The sequence below is a fragment of the Phyllobates terribilis genome, unplaced genomic scaffold, assembly GCF_046119375.1.
Source record: "Phyllobates terribilis strain yellow unplaced genomic scaffold, ASM4611937v1 Scaffold_17__1_contigs__length_24005725, whole genome shotgun sequence".
NCBI classification, from domain to species: Eukaryota; Metazoa; Chordata; class Amphibia; order Anura; family Dendrobatidae; genus Phyllobates; species Phyllobates terribilis.
The window spans coordinates 20,476,515-20,501,011 of record NW_027362777.1 but is presented as its reverse complement, the minus strand read 5'-3'; the positions used below and the strand labels follow the sequence as shown (position 1 = coordinate 20,501,011).

The window sequence follows — 24,497 nt, the reverse complement described above, 5'->3', positions numbered from 1 at the left end:
GTATGATGCCCCCACACAGTGTAATGCCCCCATTATGCCCCTTATGCAGGATGTATGATGCCCCCACACAGTGTAATGCCCCCATTATGCCCCTTATGCAGGATGTATGATGCCCCCACACAGTGTAATGCCCCCATTATGCCCCTTATGCAGGATGTATGATGCCCCCACACAGTGTAATGCCCCCATTAAGCCCCTAATGCAGGATGTATGATGCCCCACACAGTATAATGTTCCCCCAGTACCGCCTGAGGTCTTGCAGTTGGAATAATCCCTCTGGGATTGGTTTTCCCTCTGCCTGCTCCCCTCCATGTAGACCCTCGAGCATGTATACATTCATGTATGGGAGCAGGCCTTACTAGATATCGAGGCTTTGTAGAGTAATATACCGCATGAGGATGATATCAGAGGAGTAAGACATTTCTTGAAATCGAGATCAATAGAGTGTAGCAGACATAATGACTTCATGGAGGATCTTCTAAAATTCACTCTTACTCATAACTTCTTTATTTTTGATAGGAAGTACTTCCACCAGCTCAGGGGTACTGCGATGGGGAGCCTCTGTGCCCCCTCATATGAAAACCTTTTCCTATGCTGGTGGGAGGAATCTACAATATTCAGGGATGATCATAAGTGGTGGCCTTCATATATTGGGGTATAGCTAAAAATATCATTAATATACAGGTGCATCCCACAAAATTAGAATATCATCAAAAAGTTAATTTATTTCAGTTCTTCAATATAAAAAGTGAAACTCCTATATTATATAGAGTCATTACACACAGAGTGATCTATTTCAAGTGTTTATTTCTGTTAATGTTGATGATTATGGCTTACAGCCAATGAAAACACAAACGTCATTATCTCAGTAAATTAGAATACTTGATAACAACAGCTTGAAAAATATTTTTAAAAGCTGAAATGTCTGTTCAGTAAATGCACTCAATACTTGGTCAGGACTCCTTTTGCATCAATTACTACATCAATGTGGCATGGAGGCGATCAGCCTGTGGCACTGCTGAGGGGTTATGGAAGCCCAGGTGGCTTTGATAGCAGCCTTCAGCTCGTCTGCATTGTTGGGTTTGGTGTCTCTTATCTTCCTCTTGACAATACCCCATAGATTCTTTGTTTGGTTAAGGTCGGGCGAGTTTACTGGCCAATCAAGTACAGTGATACTGTTTTTAAACCAGGTATAGGTACTTTTGGCCGTGTGTACAGGTGCCAAGTCCTGCTGGAGAATGAGATTTCCATCTCCCAAAAGCTTGTCGGCAGAGGGAAGCATGAAGTGCTCTAAAATTTCCTGGTAGATGGCTGAGCTGACTTTGGTGTTGATAAAACACAGTGGACCTACACCAGCAGATGACATGGCCCCCCAAACCATCACTGATTGTGGAAACTTCACACTAGAGCTCAAGCAGACTCTGGGACCTTGATTTCCAAATGAAAATTGGAAATCTGGGACCTTGTGGAGTATGTCAGTGTCTGCCTTCTGGACATCTGTCAAGTCAGCAGTCTTCCCCATGATTGTGGAGCCCACTGAAACAGACTGTGGGACATTTTTAAACACTTAGGAAGCCGTTGCAGGTGTTTTTTGTTAATTATTCTAATTTACTGAGATAATGACTTTTGTGTTTTCATTGGCTGTAAGCCATAATCATCAACATTAACCGAAATAAACACTTGAAATAGATCCCTCTGTGTGTAATGACTCTATATAATAGATCCCTCTGTGTGTAATGACTCTATATAATAGATCCCTCTGTGTGTAATGACTCTGTATAATAGATCCCTCTGTGTGTAATGACTCTATATAATAGATCCCTCTGTGTGTAATGACTCTGTATAATAGATCCCTCTGTGTGTAATGACTCTATATAATAGATCCCTCTGTGTGTAATGACTCTATATAATAGATCCCTCTGTGTGTAATGACTCTATATAATATAGCAGTTTCACTTTTTGTATTGAAGAACTGGAATAAATTAACTTTTTGATGATATTCTAATTTAGTGAGATGCACCTGTATCATCTGGTCAAAGATGAGTGAACAATTTCTTGAATTTGTCAGCGGAATCAATAGAGTTAAGTAGATTTACATCAGAGTTGAGTTATAAACAGTTGCCTTTCCTGGATGTACTAACATTACAATAAAATGCAATAACGGGCGATCAAAACATTGTACCTACCCTAAAATGGTATCAATAAAAACGTCAGCCCGGCGCGCAAAAAATAATCTCTCAGCCGGCCCCAGATCCTGATAAATGGAGACGCTACGGGTCTTGGAAAATGGCGCCATTTTTTTTTTTTTTTGCAAACTTTGGATTTTTTTCATCACTTAAATAAAAAAGAACCTTTACATGTTTGGTATCTTCGAACTCGTAATGACCTGGAGAATAATGATGGCAGGTCAGTTTTAGCATCCAGTGAACGTGGAAAGAAAAAAAAACAAAAAACAACTGTGGGATTGCATTTTTTTTTTTGCAATTTCACCGCACTTGGAATTTTTTTTCCCATTTTCCAGTACACGATATGGTAAAACTAGTAATGGCTTAAAAGTACAACTTGTCCCTCAAAAAATAAGCCCTCACATGGCCATATTGCCCAAAAAATAAAAACGCTATGGCTCTGAGAACAAGGGGAGCAAAAAAACAAAAATGCAAAAACGGAAAATCCCAAGGTCGTAAAGGGGTTAATAGACAGGCAATAAACATGAACACCAGATTCAGGAAAAAGAGTCCCCACAGTACATTTTGTATTCCGCACCATCGTTTGTAGAAAAACGCGAGAGACAGACACAACATTTATTTAAAAATAAACAACACAGGTATACTTACCTAACACCTAATGCCTCATGCCCTTGTCCATTGTAAATGAGAACAAATAAAAAAACACCATAATAATCAACTGTCGGACGTAATCCACATCAGCAGTCACTAATGTGACTGCTCTACATGACCGCCAGCTGCACACTGACACAGACAGTGTCAGTGTGTAAATAAATAAATGACAGGCAGTGTGTAGTGCTGAGCTGCTGTTAGAAAGTTCAGTTCAGCTGATGAACCCAAGTGATCTCACGGCACCGCAGCTGACCCTGACCGCAGTGGCTGTTGTGTAGAACAGTCACATCAGTGACTGCTGATGTGGATTAAACCCGACAGGCAAGTATTATGATGGTTGTCATGGAAGTATTAAGAAAATATTAATAATTTCCCCCAACTTTTCACCCCTCCTCCCCTATAGTATTTGTTAGAAGAGAGGAGCTGACAATCCACCATCTGTCTGTATGCAAATTATCACCCACAGCAGAAGTAGCTTGGACAAATGATAGCACAAAAGGTGCTAAGTAGTGATGAGCGAACGTGCTCGCTACTACTCGGTACTCGCCCGAGCATCATGGTGCTCGACAATTTCGGCGAGTATTTCCGGGTTGCTCAGGCGGGAGCTCGGGTCCCCTCCCTGCATGTTTGGCGCTCTTTACAGAGCCAATGAACATGCAAGGATTGCCTGCCATGCACTGTGATGCCATAGCCATGTTGGTTGTGGGCATTACAGTGATTGGCTGGCCGCACAGCGTCATCAGGTGTATATAAGACCTGGCGCCGCCATGCTCGTCACAGTCACTCCAGATCAGAGAGTGTAGGGAGCTGCTGCTGCGTCAGGGAGAGATTTGCTTGTGTATTAGGTAATGTAGGGAGAAAAACCGTACATTACACATATCCATCTTAACAAACAGTCCTTCTGAGGACTAATCCATCTGCAGAGATGGCAGGCAGGCAGTGTATATAGCAGACTGCAGTGCATATAGCACAAGAGGCTCCATTCCAATTCTGCCTTCTGCTGCTGTTACATATTTGTATACAAAGGCCCTAGGTCTCAGGGCCAGGAATACTTTTCTTTGGATCTTAATCCTCATTATTTGCTTATAAAGCAATCCAGAGAACACCGTTTTTCTGCGCCATTTGCTTGTTGGCACTGCAGAATACAGCCAGGTCCTTTCCATATTACAGCGCTAAAAATCCATCTATTTAAAACTGTATTTTCTCCATCACATGGCTCACATATACGTTGTCAGAAAATACTGCCATTTCTGGCCTCCATTAAAAAAAAATTTCAGTGTGTCAGTGAAGCAATTCACAGCAGTTTGCTGATCAAACTACTTACCTACAGGCCAGGTATTTAAAACTGGTTTCTCCATCACACGGATCACATATAAGTTCGCTCCAAACTCAGTCATTTGTAGTGAGCGTGGAAGATACTGTCCTCCATTTAAAATGGGCAAGGCACGTGGCAAAGGACGGGCAACTGGACGTGATGGTAATGGTGCATGCAGAGGACAAGGCCGTGGGCAAGCCGAAATTGTGCCACAACAAACACCCACATCTTCTCGCCTGACCTTCCTGTCCCAATTTTCTAGGCGACCGCAGCACACCACTATTTAACCCAGAGCAGTGTCAAAAGGTTGTTGGTTGGATAGCGGATAATGCTTCCAGTCACTTAGCCACCACCACCACCACCCTGTCTTTCACACGGTCAAGTCTCAGTAGCCGTGAGTCTGGACCACATATTCCTCACCCTGATCCTCCTTCCTCCCACCAGGCCGAGTACCCAGAGACAACTGATCCCACACTTGGACACTCTGAAGAGCTATTCACTCTTCCATTTATAGATTCGGGCCTCTCTCCCGGTCCACTTGAAGCGGGGCAAGAGGAGATCGCGTGTAGCGATGCCCAAATATTTGAGCAGCCATGGTTACAAAAAGGCGACTTTGGGAAAGTGTCACAAGAGGTGGACGATGATGAGACACAATTGCCAGAAAGTCAGGAGGAGGACCAGGGTGCGGAAGTGGAAGACGAGGTGGTGGATGATATAGTAACTGACCCAACCTGGCATTAGGACATGCAGAGCGAGGACAGCAGCACACAGGGGGAGGGAGGCAGAGCACCCCAACAAGCAGGAAGAAGCAGTGTGGTGGCCGCAGACAGAAGGCAGGCCACCGTTCCCCGTAACACAAACACGAAGGAAGTTGCCAGTACAACTGTTATGTCTTCCCGAATCTGGTTGTTTTTTAAAGACTCTGCCGATAACCTCAAAAAGGCCATTTGCACCACCTGCCAGGCCAGCATCAGCTGGAGTGGCAAAACGACCAGCCTGACCACCACCAGCATTATCAGGCACATGGCAGCAAAGCACCCGACTTTGGGGGTCGAACCCCGGGTCCAGGAACAGTGTCTGTGGGTGGCACTGTTGCTTCTTCCGCTTTTGTGCATGCAAGCCAATCCCCTGCCCATGGTGCATGCGAAGATGCCTCCTGCCCTGCACCTGTTGTTGCAAATTCTCAAGTAGCAGCATCAGGAAGCATGTCCACGTCCTTGTCCCAGCGCAGCGTTCAGTTGTCCATACCCCAGTCCTTGGAACGCAAGCGCAATTATGCAGCCAACGCCCCACAGGCTACACTACTAAGTTCTCACATTTCACAACTGCTTGTGCTCGAAATGTTGCCTTTTAGGCTCGTGGAGATGGAAGCATTCTGCAACCTGATTGCGGCGGCCGCCGTCCCTCGGTACTCAGTCCCCAGCCGCCACTATTTCTCCTGGTGTGCCGTCCCCGCATTACTCAAGCACGTGTCCCAAAATATTAGCCTTGCTCTCAACAACGCAGTTACCGGTAAAGTCCACCTAACCACGGACACTTGGACAAGTGCTTGTGGGCAGGGACAGTACATCTCGCTGACGGCACACTGGGTTAATATAGTGGAAGCGGGGACCCAGTCGGACCTTGGGACGAAACATGTCCTCCCGACGCCAAGTATTGCGGGCCCTAGGTCAATCAGGGTTGCCCCCACGGTCTACAGCTCCTGCACCTCATCCTCCTCAGCCTCTTCAGTCTCCATCTCCGAAATGATCACATCAGTTACAAGCTGGAAGCACTGCAGCACTGCCTCGGCCAAGTGGCAACAGGCTGTGCTGAAGCTAATATGCTTAGGTGAAAAACCGCACAATGCTGAAGAGATGTGGACAGCTCTGAAAGACCAGGCAGATCTGTGGCTCACACCGCTGAACCTACAGCCAGGCCTGGTCGTGTGTGACAATGGCCGGAACCTGGTGGCGGCTCTGAGGCGAGGGGAGCTCGCCTGGCCCATGTGCTTAACCTCGTGGTTCAGCGGTTTCTCAAATCCTACCCGGAGCTGCCGGATCTGCTTGTTAAAGTACGGCGCCTGTGTGCCCATTTTAGAAAGTCAGCTTCCACCGCCCTTGCCGTGTTTCAGCAGCATTTGCAGCTTCCGGCTCACAGACTGGTGTGATGTCCCCACGCTTTGGAACTCTACACTGCAGATGTTGGAAAGGATTTATAGTGACGGCTGGGGACCGAGTATGGACACGAGGCATGAGGCATGTGGTTGTGAAAAACTTCCGCCTCCACGAGCCTAAAAGGCCACGTTTCAAGTGCAAGCAGCTTTACAAGACTTCCTGGGAGAAATGACACGCAGGGTAGATATGGTTTCCCTCTATGCCAGTCCTTTCACCGAGCTAAATACAACTGTCAGCAAAAAAAGTTGTGGACTGGCTCCGTACTATCCCTGGCCACATTCACATTTTTGTGGTTAGGCGGTCCTTCCCAGTAAGTGCACTGGGGAGGGAACGGGTAATGTTGTGGGACCCGTGCTTGTGGAAGGCGGAGGCGATACCGGGAAATATAGTGGCGGCTGGGGACCAAGTATGGACACCCGGCCGCCGCCGGCATGAGGTTGTGAAAAGCTTCCACCTCTATGAGCTTAAAAGGCCATATTTCAAGTGCAAAGAGCTGCAGTATAGTATTGCAGCCTGTGGGTGGATGGGTGGGTGGCTGCCTGCATACTTGTGCTTGCATTCCAAGGAATGGGGTAGGGACAACTGAACGCTGCACTGGGACAAGGACGTGGACGGTGATTGTTGCAAGTCTGCAATGACAGGTGCATGGCGGGAGCCATCTTTGCATGCGCCAAGGATCACTTATGATGGGCATGCTTTTAGGCAGTGACCTGGGAGTCAGAGATGCTTCCAGAGGTCTTCCCCATGCTGTTCCCATGACTTTTCAGCACTGTATGCATGTGTCTGATGATGTGTCACACACCACATGGCCAGATAAGGTTGTAAAATGTAAAAATGACATTTCCTGGTGAATGCATTTATCTTGGTTGAAAGCAATACAAAAGTGCAAAAACGCATGAAAAACGCTACAAGTGAACATAGCCCAAGGTGTGGAGGAGTATTTTTGGTTTTGGTTATTTATTTTGCCTTCTATACAAGTCATTACCCTGGAAAGGATGTTCCTTGACATATATCCCAGGAAAATCCATTTTGGTTTCGTTTTTGTATGTTTTATTGTGAGTCTGTAAAAGTGGCGTAATACTTTGACAACGTTGTTGACAGCAGTGACCTGGGAGTCAGAAATCCTTCCAGGGGTCTTCCCCATGCTGTCCCCATGTCATTTCAGCACTGTTCTCATCGATTTGGGCAATTTTTAGGCCCTCTGCAGACCGCCGGGGGGGAGCCGCCTGAAAAATGCTCGAGTTTCCCATAGACTTACATTAGGCTCGTTGCTCGGGTCGAGCACCCGAGTATTCCAACAAGTACCCGAGCATTTTAGTGCTCGCTCATCACTAGTGCTAAGTACAAACCCAATTAGCACTCGCAGGCGAAGTGGCTTGCATTTGACTCCCATAAGTGTTATGTTTGTGACATCAGCCTTGTCTGCAGAAGATGAACACCACATCTGAGGCCCTAAGGCCTACTGCAGCCATTCTTTTTGTGGGTGGGGCGGTTGGCAGGGTCCAGGAGAACTTACAACCGGTTACTGTGGGCAACACAGTTACTGTTGGCCTTAAGGATACTGGCGCAGAATTTACCCTCATCCCCCATCCTTCATCCTCCCTTAGTTTGTGTTAATAGAAGAACTCATTCCTGGGAAGATCCTGACTGTCACTGGGTTTGGGGGTGTTCGCCGTCCCATACCGATGGCCCGAGTATTCCTGGACTTGGGTGCGGGAGGGGGTTAAGGGAAGTGGGGGTGTACACAAATTATCACCCACAGCAGAAGTAGCTAGGAGACATGGTAGCACAAAAGGTGCTACAAACCCAATTAGCACTCGCAGTCGAAGTAGCCTGTAAGCAGATCCCAGTACTGAGAGAGGTGGCAAACCCAATTAACAGAGACTTGTGATAAATGTACATCTAGCCAAGGAAGATTAGTTCCCAGGGATTCAACAGAGCTCTGCAGTTGGACCGGAGCCGACACAAAATATGGAATAACTAAGGTTCCATACTTTCGATAATAATGGGGCCCATATTTTTAGTGACAGGGTCAGCTAAGGAACAATATGCTTATTTTTCCATTGCTGTAAGCACCTTCAGGGAGCTGTGGCTCAAAAGTAACTATTTAACAGACCGCAGCTATATCGTGTGTGGTCTCTAACGGAAGGTAAATTCATAACAGAAAAAAACTGTATCACTTTCGGGCCTCTACGATCAACCAGCGATAAATTATCACAAAAGCCAGATATTTTAATAAAAATGTGAAGGCTGGAGCCCAGCCCATGTAATGTCAGCACAGGTGGTGTGTGGGCAGGTTTCACCCTTCAGCATAAAATAATCCACTGGGGATGGATCAGTATTCATTGTCGGGGGGGTATAGAGAGAGACTATAAGCAACAGATCACAATCGATAACGTTCAAATCAAAGTGGGCCTCCTCCCCCTCGAGCTATAGTGAATCGTCTCTGCGGGCTTATAGTAAGTTTCTTCCTTAATCCTTATTATTTTGTGTAACTGCATATGTATTGTATTGTCTCCTTTTGTAAAATCTCTGTCAATTTTTCCTAAACACTGCCTCCCTTTTGGATTAAATATAAAATTTAATAGTCCTGTTTCTTTTGTTCTGTAATCGTTCCCTCCCCCGAAGCCATACGCTACCAGAACGCAGATTTCTGACCAGTCCTATAATATATTTCAAACTGGCCGGTGGTGTAATCGTAATTGGGCTATCGTGAAGCTGGCAGTAACCGAACGGGGCGTAGACACATATTCCATGCGTTGGAATCCGGAGGTGTGACGCCATACGCTTTTTGCTCGCTTGCCGATAGCGACGTAGCGTACTGTTCAGGTTTGCCCATCTCAACTCATGGGCCAGTAAAGCTCTAATAAAACGCAACAATATCGTCAGCTGTGAGAATCAGCTGACACCTGGCGGCGAGCGCCCCGCACAGAAGCTATGATCACATTGTGCAGAATAGTAAGTACCTGGTCCATTAGGCCCAGGGCACAGGGACGTACTATTACTGACAATGTCAGTAATGGGTTGATGCAAAGGCCAGGCTTCTCAGTGCAGGTTTCATAATGGTAAATTGTGTCTTTTCGGATTCCTCTCTTTGAGCACACTATGCAGCGTTTTTGTGATCTTCCTTTCTTTGCTGTTTGGGAAGCCTCTCCTGGAAAATTTTTGACCTGGGACGATATGGGCACTATCATTTCAGAAGAACTGGAACCCTCACCTTCCTGAGTGCCAAACATTAGGGCCTTGATGACTACATCCTGAAACTGAAGGAAGGTCCCCATATTGCCTGCAGGTCGAAACAACACAAAAGCATCGTACAGTGCCATCTGTACAATGTGCTTGGCCAATTTTTCGCACCATACTTTAGCTTTTCACATGGCATCATATGATTAAAGGACCTGATCTGAGAGTTCTATACCGACCATGTACTTATAATCCAAGATACAATCTGGCTTTGGGACTTGTGTTGTGGTACCTCGGACAGTGACAAGGGAAGTGTTGTCTCAGTTTATGGTGGTCAAAATAAGGACACCCCTATTCTCCTTATATTTGACCATGAGCATGTTGTCACTGCATTGGGCTCTGCTTTCTCTCTTTCTCATTAGAACTATGGACTGAAAAAACGATCAAAAAAATCGCACGTGACTCTGACATTGCTCCACACATGATGTTGAAGCCGCGGGTCACCCTGACTACCATGACGCGGCATGCGTCGTTTGTGGTCACCAACACGGCGTGATTGGTGAACTTAAGTTTAACTAGATTTTCCCTCCATTTGTGCACTGTTTCCCTGACGAAGGTTCCGCCGAAACTAGAGTTGGGGTGGACATGCGCCCACCCAGGGAGTCCATCACCCGCAGCCATATCACAATCGTGTGATCACCATTTCGCCTCTAGACCACAGTACAACAGGTATACACTATCCCTATTTAATTATTTTTCCTATTATATCATCAGTAGTCTTTTTGACATTGTTGGATTGGCCAGTGGTGTACTAACGTGATTGTATGCTGAAGGGGAGTGTGGTAATAGCATTTAATTATTATTATTATTATAGCATTTATTCCATGGCGCTTTACATGTGAAAGGGGTATACGTAGCAAAAATAATTACAATAATTTTGAACAATAAAAGTCAGCAACTGGTACAGGAGGAAAGAGGACCTTCCCGTGAGGGCTCACAACCTACAAGGGATGGGTGAGGAAACAGTAGGTGAGGGTAGAGCTGGTCGTGCAGCATTACGGTGGAGCGGTGGTTACTGCAGGTTGTACGCTTGTCAGAAGAGGTAGGTCTTCAGGTTCCTTTTGAAAGTTTCCAGGGTAGGCGAGAGTCTGATATGTTGGGGTAGAGAGTTCCAGAGTAGGGGGGGGGATGCATGGGAGAAATCTTGTATGCGATTGTGGGAAGAGGAGATAACAGGGAAGTAGAGAAGGAGATCTTGTGAAGATCAGAGGTTGTGTGTAAGTAAGAGGAGACTAGGTCACAGATGTATGAAGGAGACAAGGGGTGGATGGCTTTTTATTCCATGGTTAGGGTTTTCAACTGCAGTCTCTGGGTAATGAGGGGCCAGTGAAGGTATTAACATAGAGGAGAGACCGGGGAATAGCGGGGAGGACAGGTGGATTAGTTGGGCTGCAGAGTTTAGGATAGATTGGAGGGGTGCGAGAGTGTTAGAGGGTAGTCCACAGAGCAGGAGGTTGCAGTAGTTGAGACGGGAGATGATGAGTGCGTGCACTAGTGTTTTTGCAGATTTGTGGTTGAGGGATGTGTGTATCTGGGAAATTGTTTTGAGTTGGAGTCGGCCGGAAGTGGAAAGGGCTTGGATATGTGGTTTAAAGGAGAGATTAGAGTCTAGGGTTACCCCAAGGCAGTGAGCTTGCAGGACTGGGGAGAAGGAGCAGCCATTGACTATGATGGATAGGTCAGATGAGGGGGTTGAGTGAGATGGTGGAAAGATGATGAATTCAGTTTTATCCATGTTTAGTCTTAGAAATCTATCAGAGAAGAAGGATGAAATAGCGGACAGACATTGTGGGATTCTGGTTAGTAAGGAGGTGATATCAGGTCCAGAGACGTAGAACTGTGTGTCATCAGCATTGAGATGATACTGAAAGCCATGGGACTCTTTCCTAGGCCGAAGGTGTAGATGGAGAGGAGCAGGGGTCCTAGAACTGAACCTTGGGGGACACCGACAGATAGGATGCGAGATGAGGAGGTGGTGTGTGAGTGGGAGACACTGAATGTCTGAGAGTCTGTAGTAAGAGGGAATGGTCCACTGTGTCAAAGGCTGATGACAGGTCCAGGAGGAGGAAGACAGAGTAGTGTCGCTTGGATTTGGCAGTTAGTAGGTCTTTGGTGACTTTAGTCAGGGCAGTTTCAGTGGAGTGATGAAGTCTTAAGCCAGATTGTAAACAGTCAAAGAGGGAGCAAGAGGAGAGGTGAGAAGACAGTTCAGAATGGACGTGTTGTTCCTGTAGTTTTGAGGCATAGGGGAGAAGTGATATGGGGCAATAGCTAGTCAGAGAGGATAGGTCAAGGAAGGGCTTTTTGAGGATGGGTGTGATCGAGACATGTTTGAAACATGAGGGGAAGACACCAGTTTTGACAGGTTGAAAAGGTGGGTTAGGGTTGGGATGGAGACTGTGGTGATGTTAGGGATGAGGTGGGACGGATTGGGTCAAGTTCGCAGGTGGTGAGGTGTGATTTGTAGAGTAAAGAGGAAACTTGATTGTCTGTAATGGTGGAGAAACTGGTTTTAGAGGAGGAGGGTTGAGTAGATATGAGAAGGAGCTATGGGGACTTTAACCCCTTTACCCCCGAGGGTGGTTTGCACGTTAATGACCAGGCCAATTTTTACAATTCTGACCACTGTCACTTTATGAGGTAATTACTCTGGAACGCTTCAACTTATCCCCCTGATTCTGAGATTGTTTTTTCGTGACATATTGTACTTCATGATTGTGGTAAAATTTCTTCGATATCACTTGCGTTTATTTGTGAAAAAAACAGAAATTTGGCGAAAATTTAGCAATTTTCAAAATTTGAAATTTTATGCCCTTAAATCAGAGAGATATGTCGCACAAAAGAGTTAATAAATAACATTTCCCACATATCTACTTTACATCAGCACAATTTTGGAACCAAATTTTTTTTTTTGTTAGGGAGCTATAAGGGTTAAAAGTTGACCAGCGATTTCTCATTTTTCCAACAAAACCATTTTTTTAGGGACCACATCACATTTGAAGTCACTTTGAGAGGTCTTTATGACAGAAAATACCCAAAAGTGACACCATTCTTAAAACTGCACCCCTCAAGGTGCTCAAAACCACATTCAAGAACTTTATTAACCCTTCAGGTGCTTCACAGGAATTTTTGGAATGTGGAAGAAAAAAATGAACATTTAACTTTTTTCACAAAAATGTTATTTTAGACCCAATTTTTTTTATTTTCACAGGGGTAACAGGAAAATATGGACCCCAAAATTTATTGTGCAATTTCCCCTGGGCACGCAGATACCCCATATGTGGGGAAAAACCACTGTTTGGGCAAACGGCAGGGCTCGGAAGGCAAGGAGCGCCATTTGACTTTTTGATTGTAAAATTTGCTTGAATAATTAGCGGACGCCATGTTGCGTTTGGAGAGCCCTTGATGTGCCTAAACAGTGGAAACCCCCCACAAGTGACCCCATTTTGGAAACTAGACCCCCCAAGGCACCTATCTAGATGCATAGTGAGAACTTGGAACCCCTAGGTGCTTCACAAATTGATTCGTAAAAATGAAACAGTATTTTTTTTTCCACTTTTTCATTTTTACGAATCAATTTGTGAAGCACCTGAGGGTTCCAAGTGCTCACTATGCATCTATATAGGTGCCTTTGGGGGTCTAGTTTCCAAAATGGGGTCACTTGTGGGAGAGCTCCACTGTTTAGGCACATCAGGGGCTCTCCAAACACGACATGGTGTCCGCTAACAAATTGAATGAAAAATCGGCTCAAATTGTTAGCGGACACCATGTTGCGTTTGGAGAGCCCCTGTGTGCCTAAACATTGGAGCTCCCCCACAAGTGACTCCATTTTGGAAACTATACCCCTCAAGGATTTTATTAAGGGGTATAGTGAACATTTTGAACCCAGAGGTACGACACAGAATTTGATAACATTAGGTCATCATATTGAATAAGTTGTCATTACTCTTGAGCGCAAGTGCTCGCTACTTGAGTTTGCATCGGGTACTCAGGTATGCACCATGTATCACGGGTGCTCAAGTGAAATGCTTGAATCCCCGCCTGCATGTTTCACGGTTATTAGACACCCCAAAGAAAACATGCGGGGATCGCTCGTGCATGGCAGGCAATCCCCGCAAGGTTTTTTTGGCCGCGAAGCATATGGGGTGGAGACTCGAGCACCCGCGATACTCAGTGCATACCCGAGCACCCGATGCAAACTCAAGTAGCGAGCGCTTGCGTTCAAAACTAGTTGCCATATCGTCATCTTTTTTTTTTTTTTTTTACTTTTGAAAAAAAAAACAACCCCAACATTAGGACAACCCCAACCCCAGCCCTAGCGTTTATTTTTTACGCCGTTCCTCGTGCGGTATAAGTGATGAGATTACTTTATTCTTCGGGTCGGTGCGATTACAACGATACCAGAATCATATCGGGTTTTTATGATTGACAGCTGTCACACACTAAAAGACACATATTTTGTAAAATCTAGTTTTTGCATCGCCATATTTTGGCCGACAGAGTCATGTGATGGCTTGTTTTTTGCGGGATGAGTTGACATTTTTATTGGTGCCATTTTCAGGCATGTGACATTTTTTGATCGCTTTCTATTCCAGCTTTTGGGAGGCAGAATAAACAAAAACCAACAATTCAGTAATTGTGTTTTTTTACATTTTTTTATTCTGCTCCGGGTGTGGTAAAATTGATAAGGTAGCTTTATTGTTCGGGTCAGTACGTTTACAGCGGTACCACATTTATATAGTTTTTCTATGTTTTGGCGCTTTTACACAATAAAAGCTATTTTATAGAAAAAATTATTTTTCAGCATCGCTTTATTCTGAGAGCTGTAACTTTTTGATTTTTCGGATGATGGAGCTGTATGGCAGCTTGTTTTTTGCAGGACGAGATGATGTTTTCAGCAGTACCAGTTTTATTTATATTCTTCTTTTTGATCGCGTGTTATTCCATTTTTTGTTTGGTGGTATGATGATAAAGCATTGTTTTTTGGTTTGTTTTTAATTTTTTTTTTTACCGTGTTCACTGAAGGGGTTAACTAGTGGAACAGTTTTATAGACCAGGTCGTTACAGATGCGGCGATACCAAATATGTGTACTTTTATTGTTTGTTTGGTTTTTTTTCATAATAATATTTATTGATGGGTACATTATATTTTTTTTTGTTAGTGGATTATTTTTTTAAAAATATTTTTACAAATTTTTTTTTACTTTTTTACTTTGTCCCACTATAGGACTTTCACTTTTTTTATTCTGATTGCCTGCATGGCACAGGAATGCAGCACCATCCCTGTGCCATGCAGGCTGTCAGCGCTGGACAGGGAGAAGATAGTTTGGAGATGCACTGCGCATGTCCAAACAATCTTACTGCTGTCTTGTGACCCGGATGTTGTCATGACAACATCGGGTTATCATGGCAACACCCGGGAAGCCGCGGCAGACGGCGCTGGAGGCCGGAAGAGGAGGTGAGTATACCGATCACCTCCCCTTGCCACCGCAATGCTGCGATCGACTTCGATCGCAGCATTGCGGGGGTTAATGTGCTGGGAGCTGTGCGGGACCGCTCCCTGCACATAGTACCGGGTGTCAACTGTGACAATCAGCTGACACCCTGCGGCGATCGCTCCCGCACAGCCTGTGTGCGCGCGCGATGATGTACTAATACGGGTCAGGCTCTTAAAGCCCAGGGCACAGACGCGTATTAGTACATCATGGGCTTTAAAGGGGTTAAGCAAAAGCTTTGTCTGATGGTGTCAATCTTCTGCTTGAAGGATGAGGCAAAGTCTTCGGCTGAGATGAGAGGAGAGGGAGGAGGCACTAGGGGATGGAGGAGAGAATTGAAAGTGTTGAATAGCTGCTTAGGGTTGTGAGACGGAGAGAGGATATGAGAGCTGAGAAGTAGGTTTGTTTTTCTGCAGGAAGTGGGGGCTTGAAAGAATTGAGGGACTATTTGAACGCGATGAATTGCTCGTTGGAGTGGGACCTTTTCCATCTCCGCTCAGCAACCCTGGAGGCCCTTCGTAGTTCTTTAGTCAGGTTGGTGTGCCAGGGTTGCCTGTTGAGCTGTGGTATGTGTGAGGGGGTAAGGAGAAAACTTAGTCCTCTACCATGCTTGCCATTGGAGAGGGGTGTGTGAGAAAGATGGAAACCACCGTACGAAAGTACAGCTGGAGAGACCGTGTCAGAGGGGTTGAGCCACGTTTCAGTGATGCCGAGGAAAGAAAGTTTGTTGGTAATGAAAAGATCATGGATGTAGGAACGTTTGTTGCAAATGGAGGGAGCGTTGATGTTTATAATTATCTGTACTATACAAATATTTCCTGTGTGATCTCTGGGTAATACGCACATCCTTTTTTCATGTGCATGTCACAATCCCTGTCGCCATTTCCAATTACATGTATTATATAGATTTTAAACATGCCTTAATAAAGGCTTTATCTCTTATATGATACTCTGTCACTTGGGATTTTTTCGATCGTCTTTTTTTTCAGTCCATGGTTCTGATGTTTTCTAGCGATTTTGTCCCCTTACTCTGTAGTCTGCAAGTGCACCTAATCAGAGGATTTTTACTGTACAATAATTATTATGAAGCACCTATACTGGTTGAGTAGTTTAATTATTTCTCCCTTTCTCAGCAGTTGCCCAATTAGCGGCTTAGGGAGGCCTTTCTGATTTTTTTTGCTCGTTGCCTCATGCAACTGCACCTCTGACAGAGAGGGTCTTGAAGAGTGGAATGCTGGTGTAAAAGTTATCAATGTAGAGGTGATAACCCTTATCCAGCAGTGGGTGCAGCAATTCCCACACAATTTTCCAACTTGTTAATTTGAGTGTAATTTAGTTAATTTGGGCGTTCTTTCCTTCGTAGACCCTAAATCTGTGGGCGTTCCCTGAAGTACTCTCGCACAGCTTGTACTGTTTAATTCCGTACCTTGCCCTCTTACTGGGCAGGTGTTGTTAGAATTTTAACATCCCTTTGAAATAAACCAGAGATTCATCTATAGAGATGTCCCTTTGGGGGTTGTACGCCTCTTGGGGGTTGTACGCCTCTGCAAATTTTCTGCTGAAGTGTTCAACTACTGGCCGAATTTTGTATAGACGATCAAAGTTAGGATCATCTCAGGGAGGACACAGTGCATTATCACTATAAGGCCACGGCCGCACTATCAGTATTTGGTCAGTATTCGGTCAGTATTTTTTCTCAGGAGTGGGTGATAAATGCAGAATTGGTGACTTGTTTCTATTATACTTTGTCTCTGATTGTCCCTCACCTGGTTTTGGCTCCGACTCCTGAGAAAAAAATGCTGACCAAATACTGATAGTGGGGCTAGGGCCTAATGCAAACATTTTTTTCATAGCCAAACAGAATACCGGTGTGTTGTAGAGAATATCAGTACTCCAGTATTACCGAATCTCTGATTTTCTAACTATGTTTCCCTTATTATCTGCAGTAATTGTATTATTACACAAGATTTTTATGATATTACATCGGCTCATCATCTTCTCTCTACAGTGTCGGATCCTCTCAGTGGAGATATTCTATATAAGAGAATTATCCTTATTTATCTATCAAAGATGGATATGGGCAGAGACAAGATGGCGGAGAGGATATTACACCTCACCCTAGAGATCCTCTTCCGGGTTACTGGAGAGGTGAGAGATTCTGATGACGTCACATTACATCATTCTTATCTATGGGAATAACAGATGGACAGAACTGGAGAGGTGAGGACTCTGGAAATGTCTGCAGTGAGATTTATTAATGTGTCTCTCCATAACCAGGATTACACAGTAGTGAAGAAGACCTCTAGTGAGCGCTGTCAGGACCCTGTGTCTGAGGGATGGGGAAGACCTCTGAGCCCAATCACAGGGCCTCCACCTCATCCCCTGATACATGAGGACATCAATGACCAGAAGATCCTAGAACTCACCTACAAGATGATTGCGCTGCTGACTGGAGAGGTGACACTGCTGGGAATGCTGGGACATTATACAGTAACGTTATGAAGGGATTGGAGAGATGACGGTATCATTGTATGTGTCAGGTTCCTATAAGGTGTCAGGATGTCGCTGTCTATTTTTCCATGGAGGAGTGGGAGTATTTAGAAGGACACAAAGATCTGTGCAAGGATGTCATGATGGAGGTTCCCCAGCCCCTCACATCACTAGGTAATAGACAGGACTAAATACACATGGCCTATAATTATCTGTATGTAAAGAATGAATTCAGTCCCTGTATGTGTTTCCTCCAGATCTATCCAGTAAGAGGACAACACCAGAGAGATGTCCCCGTCCTCTTCTTCCACAGGACTGTAAACAAGAAGGTCCCAATGTTCCTCAGGATCATCAGGTAGATGGAGAGAAGGTGTCATGAGATCTCCCCTATAATATGTAGATGGCTGTGAAGGTCTTGTGTTCAGTCTTGTTTTATCCACCAGTATTATATGTTTTATACTTGTGTAATGAGAACAGTGTAGATGGCAGGATTATAGCTGATCATAGATGTGACTTTTCCATCTGTCTGTGACTTTTACAATATTTGTTTCAGAGTAAAGATCTGATCCATACTAATACTACAGAGACATATGTTAGGGGTGATGAGTGGTGTAAAGAGGAGATTCCTACATATGACTACCCAGGTGAGTACTGACCACTAAATGCAGAGAAGTCACAGATTCTTCTCAGTCACCGGCTGTGGCTGCTTTATTGACGGTGTAGTCCGGCCATATCACAATCGTGTGGTCACCATTTTGCCTCTAGACTACAGTACAACAGGTATACACTATCCCCATATAATTATTTTTCCTACTATATCATCAGTAGTCTTTTTGCCATTGCTGGATTAGCCAGTGGTATACTAACGTGATTGTATGCTGAAGGGGAGTGTGGTAATAGGATTTAATTATTATTTAGTATTATAGCGCCATTTATTCCATGGCGCTTTACATGTGAAAGGGGTATACATAGCAAAAACAATTACAATAATTTTGAAGAATACAAGTCAGCGACTGGTACAGGAGGAAAGAGGACCCTGCCCGCGAGGGCTCACAACCTACAAGGGATGGGTGAGGATACAGTAGGTGAGGGTAGAGCTGGTCATGCAGCGGTATGGTGGAGCGGTGGTTACTGCAGGTTGTACGCTTGTCGGAATAGGTAGGTCTTCAGGTTCCTTTTGAAGGTTTCCACAGTAGGCGAGAGTCTGATATGTTCGGGTAGAGAGTTCCAGAGTAGCGGGCATGCACGGGAGAAATCTTGTATGCGATTGAGGTAAGAGGAAATAAGAGGGAAGTAGAGAAGGAGATCTTGTGAGGATCGAAGGTTGTGTGCAGGTAAGTACCGGGAGACTAGGTCACAGATGTATGGAGGAGACAAGTTGTGGATGGCTTTTTATGCCATGGTTAGGGTTTTCAACTGTAGTCTCTGGGTAATGGGGGGCCATTGAAGGGATTGACAGAGAGGAGAGGCCAGGGAATAGCAGGGGGGGGGAGGTGGATTAGTCGGGCAGCAGAGTTTAGGATAGATTGGAGGGTGCGAGAGTGTTAGAGGGTAGGCCACAGAGCAGGAGGTTGCAGTAGTTGAGGCAGGAGATGATGAGTGAGTGCACTAGTGTTTTTGCAGATTCGTGGTTGAGGAATGTGCGGATCCGGGAGATATTGTTGGAGTCGGCCGGAAGTGGAAAGGGCTTGGATATGTGGTTTAAAGGAGAGATTAGAGTCCAGGGTTACCCTGAGGCAGCGATTTTGCGGGACTGGGGAGAGTTAGCAGCCATTGACTATGATGGATAGGTCAGACGGTGGGGTTGAGTGAGATGGAGTAAAGATGATGAATTCAGTTTTATCCATGTTAAGTCTTAGAAATCTTTCAGAGAAGAAGGATGAAATAGCGTACAGACATTGTGGGATTCTGGTTAGTAATTAGGTGATATCAGGTCCAGAGACGTAGAACTGTGTGTCATCAGCATTGAGATGATACTGAAAGCCATGGGACTCTATGAGCTGTCCCAGGCCGAAGGTGTAGATGGAGACGAGCAGGGGCCCTAGAACTGAACCTTGGGGGACACCGATAGATAGGGGCCGAGATGAGGAGGTGATGTGTGAGTGTGAGACACTGAATGTCCGGTCTGTTAGGTATGAAGAGATCCAAGATAGGGGCAAGTCTGTGGTGCCAAGACATGAGAGAGTCTGTAGTAAAAGGGAATGGTCCACTGTGTCAAAGGCTGATGACAGGTCCAGGAGGAGGAGGACAGAGTAGTGTCTCTTGGATTGGGCAGTTTGTAGGTGACTTTGGTGACTTCAGTGAGGGCAGTTTCAGTGGAGTGATGCGGTCTTAAGCCAGATTGTAAGCGGTCAAAGAGGAAGCGGGAGGAGAGGTGGGAGGACAGTTCAGAATGGACGTGTTGTTCCAGTCATTTTGAGGAATAGGGGAGAAGTGATATGGGGCAATAGCTAGTCAGAGAGGATAGGTCAAGGGAGGGCTTTTTGAGGATGGGTGTGATCGAGATATGTTTCAAACATGAGGGGAAGACATCAGTTTTGACAGGTTGAAAAGGTGGGTTAGGGTTGGGATGAAGACTGTGGTGAGGTTAGGGATGAGGTAGGATGGATTGAGTCAAATTCGCAGGTGGTGAGGTGTGATTTGGAGAGTAAAGGGGAAACTTGATCGTCCGTAATGGTGGAGAAGCTGGTTTTTGAGGAGGAGGGTTGAGTAGATATAAGGAGTGCCTGTGGGGACTTTAGGCAAAAGTTTGTCTGATGGTGTCAATCTTCTGCTTGAAGAATGAGGCAAAGTGTTCGGCTGATACGACAGGAGAGGGAGGAGGCTCTGGGGGATGGAGGAGAGAATTGAAAGCGTTGAATAGCTGTTTAGGGTTGTGAGACAGGGAGGATATAAGAGCTGATAAGTAGGTTTGTTTTGCTGCAGGAAGTGGGGACTTGAAAGAATTGAGGGACCATTTGAATGATGAAATGCTCGTTGGAGTGGAACCTTTTCCATTTCCGCTCAGCAGCCCTGGAGGCCCTTCATAGTTCTTTAGTGTGCAAATTGAAGTGGTCAGTGGGGCACTAGAAACTGGATAAGGCGCTGGAAAAGGATAAAACAAACCTCTTTATTGAAGTATTAATGCCCACAATGCGTTTCTGCAGCGGTCTGCTGCCTTCATCGGGTGGAGTTATGGGAAAATGGCAGAAACAGGCACTTTTATACATAAAACAAAGGAACTCAATGGGAGGTGCCAAGGGAGAATTTGGTACTTAACCCCTTAATCACCATTAAAAAAGACAATTGCAATTAAATAACAAAGGGACTTAAAAAAGCATTACAGGTCAATAACTACACATTATAAACTTACTATGAAGATGCAAGAGGCAGACATTAACGGCAATGCTTTAAAAATACATACATATAAAAATGCATATATAAATGAAGCATATTACATAAAAATTGGTGAGGCATATTCTGAGTATACCCCTCAACCAGTTTTTATCCCCCCAAAAATATATAAATATTAATAATTCATCTGCACACATTATCAATCGCTAAATTCAAACCTTTTCTACCCCACCCCCTTTTTTGTCTTCATAGTTCTTTAGTCAGGTTGGTGTGCCAGGGTTGCCTTTTGAGTGTGCATGCTGTGGTATGTGTGAGGGGGGCGACCGACGAGAGCTGCAGCTGTTGTAGTGTTATATAAGTGGCAGCAGCATCTGCATTGTGTAATGAACTTATGTCTGTAAGAGGGAGGAGGGATTTAGTGAGTGTAGGTCAAGGTGTTTGAGATTTTTGCGAGAGTATGCTAGTTTGTGAAGTAAGGATTGTCACCTGGAGAGGAGAGGGAAGAGAATGTAAGTAGGTTGTGATCAGACAGGGGGGGAGTTGAGTTAGAGAAGTTAGATAGGAAACAGAGGTGGGTGAAGATGAGGTGCAGTGTGTGGCCATCTTTGAGTGGGGGCAGAAGACCATTGAGCAAGGCCGAAGGAGGAACTGAGGGATAGAATCTTAGAGGCAGATGAGTGGGAAGTGTCAGTGGAGATGTTGAAGTCACCCATGATGATAGTGGGGATGTCAGCGGAAAGGAAAAGAAGGAGCCAGGTGGTGAAGTGGCTGAAGAAAGTGGTGGCTGGTCCTGGGGGGTGGTAAATGACAGCCAGTTAGAGGTGGAGGGGGAGTAGATGCGCACAGAGTGCACCTCAAAAGGGGGGAGAGCATCGGAGGGTGGCAGTGGGATTTGAGTGAAAGAGCGGTTATCTGACCGGAGTAAACCTACTCCTCCACCATGCTTGGTGTTGGAGCGGGGTGTGTGAGAAAGATGTAATCCACCGTATGAAAGTGCAGCTGGAGAGGCTGTGTCAGAGGGGTTGAGCCACGTTTCAGTGATGCCAAGGAAGGAAAATTTGTTAGTAATGAAAAGATCATGGATGTAGGAACGTTTGTTGCAGACGAAGCAAGCGTTCCATAGAGCTCCTGTTAGTGGGACTGGAGAAGCGGGGGCTGGACGGATGAATATAAGATTTCAAAGGTTGTGAGAGTTTTTGACAGTGGATAGGAGGCGGAAGTGACTGTGGGTATGTGCTGAGGAGGGCCAGGATTTGGAGAGATATCGCTGGCAGTCAGAAGGAGCAGGGAAAGTGTTAGCAGGTGGGAGCAGGAGAGAGCCTTAGGTGGATGTCTTGTGTTTGGAGACTCAGGAGTAAATATTGAGAAATAGTTCCGAGGAAGAGGTGAGGTGAATGGGGATGATGGAGGGAGAGATGAAGAGTTCATTACTTGGTGTAGAGATTAGGGGGGTTAGTAGAAAGTGGAGGACTATAGGAGAGAGAGTGAAAACAAACAGAAACATTGTTTTCTTTGCCTGGGTATCTAGTTTCTTTCGGTTCACTTCAGGTTCAATTCAGGTCTAATTCTTCAATATACTGTTCAGCTAACAAACATACCGAGTTAGGCAACATAGGAGAGGCAAGATATGTCACACACATGGAAAGTTGGGTGCTGTATCTGCAAGAAGAATAGACAAATGGACATGCTGATTAGAGTGTGATGATCATAGATGACAAGATGCAAACTATATACATAGTATTAAATTCAGGTCTAATTCTTCAATATGCCACACTTGTATGATTTCACACTTGGTGAATTCACCATTGGCAGACTAACATTTTGATGTTTATAATTATCTGTACTTCACAAATATTTCCTGTGTGATCTCTGGGTAATACGCACATCCTTTTTTCATGTGCATGTCACAATCCCTGTCGCCATTTCCAATTACCTGTATTATATTGATTTTAAACATGCCTTAATAAAGGCTTTATCTCTTATATGATACTCTGTCACTTGGGATTTTTTCGATCGTCTTTTTTTCAGTCCATGGTTCTGATGTTTTTTAGCGATTTTTGTCCCCTTACTCTGTAGTCTGCAAGTGCACCTAATCAGAGTTTTTTTCACTGTACAATAATTATTATGAAGCACCTATACTGGTTGAGTAGTTTAATTATTTCTCCCTTTCTCAGCAGTTGCCCAATTAGCAACTTAGGGAGGCCTCCCTCATTTTTTTCGCAAAGTGCAGCATGAAACTGTACCTCTGACTGAGAGGGTCTTGAAGATTGGAATGCTGGTGTAAAAGTAGAGGTGATAACCCTTATCCAGCAGTGGGTGCAGCAGTTCCTACACAATTTTCCCACTTGTTAATTTGGGTGTAATTTGGTTAATCTGGGTGTCCTTCCCTTCTTAGACCCTAAATCTGTGGGTGTACCCTGAGGTACTCTCGCACAGCTTTTACAGTTTAATTCCGTACATGCCCCTCTGTAACGGGTCTGGGAGGCGGAACCTCTGAGCTACTATACAAGGGGGCGGTCCTTGTAAGGGAGCGGGTGGCGACCAGGCAGGCAGTCACAGCAGGTGACCGGGACAGTCTCTAGAAGAACGGGCAGGAGGTCACGGCAAGTGACCGGGGCAGTCTCTGGATGAACGGGCAGATGGTCACGGCAAGTGACCGGGGCAGTCTCTGGGTGAACGGGCAGATGGTCACGGCAAGTGACCGGGGCAGTCTCTGGGTAAAGGGTTGGTACGACCTGTGGCGGCTGATGGTAGACGTGAGCTCCCAGGTGAGCAGGCGAGAGTCTCTGGATAAACGGGTGGTCACAGCATGTGACGGCGGAGCCTCCAGGAAGACCAACAGACAGGCGGCAGATGAGCGCTCCCAGGTGAGCGGGCAGAAGTCTCTGGACAGGCGGGTGGTCACAGCACGTGACGGCAGAGCCTCCAGGTAGGCTAGCAGACAGGCAGCAGATGAGCGCTCCCAGGTGAGCAGGCAGGAGTCACTGGACAGGCAGGTGGTCACAGCACGTGACGGCAGAGCCTCCAGGTAGGCTAGCAGGCAGGTAGCAGATGTGCGCTCCCAGGTGAGCGGGCAAGCTGGTCCATAGACAGACTGACAAGAGTTGGAAGGCAGACCGTCGGACCTCAGGCAAGCAGGCAGGTAGCTGATGTGCGCTCCCAGGTGAGCGGGCAAGCTGGTCCTTAGACAGACTGACAGGAGTAGTAAGGCAGACCGTCGGACCTCAGGCTAGCAGGCAGGTAGCAGAATATCAGGCAGGAATAAGACAGCAAGCTGGCAGGAATCTGGCAGGTATCTGGCAGGTAACTGGCAACGGGACCTGAGGGCTGAAGCAGAGTAGTGAACAGTGCAACAACATTGCTCGGGCACCTCCATTTTGGAGGAGGTGCCTTATATATGGTGAAGTCCTCCGGCCATTGGCCGGGGACTCCTTAGGACGGCGCGCGCGGCCCCTTTAAGAGGGAGGGAGAGCGCGCGCGCGCGCCCTAAGCACAGTGGCCGGGAAGGAGCGCGCGCTGCCAGCAGAGCGGGAGGAGGACGCCGGGCACGGAGCAGAGAGGTGAGGGGAACAGCGTCCCTGCCTAGCAGAGGGCAGGGACGCCGGCGCTACAGTACCCTCCCCTTTAG

At 45.8% G+C, this 24,497-nt stretch overlaps 1 protein-coding gene across 1 annotated transcript in view; it reads left to right on the top strand.

Annotated features, from left to right (window-relative positions):
• Positions 1 to 24,497, top strand: part of LOC141176147 (uncharacterized) — a 169,787-nt gene that overhangs the window by 80,538 nt on the left and 64,752 nt on the right. Inside the window, exons 2-7 of the mRNA XM_073660145.1 lie at positions 17,055 to 17,194; positions 17,324 to 17,503; positions 17,587 to 17,710; positions 17,794 to 17,891; positions 18,090 to 18,184; positions 18,547 to 18,552. Coding sequence (XP_073516246.1) covers positions 17,117 to 17,194; positions 17,324 to 17,503; positions 17,587 to 17,710; positions 17,794 to 17,891; positions 18,090 to 18,184; positions 18,547 to 18,552 — 581 coding nt within the window. The 5' untranslated portion in view covers positions 17,055 to 17,116. The remainder of the gene's footprint in view (positions 1 to 17,054; positions 17,195 to 17,323; positions 17,504 to 17,586; positions 17,711 to 17,793; positions 17,892 to 18,089; positions 18,185 to 18,546; positions 18,553 to 24,497) is intronic.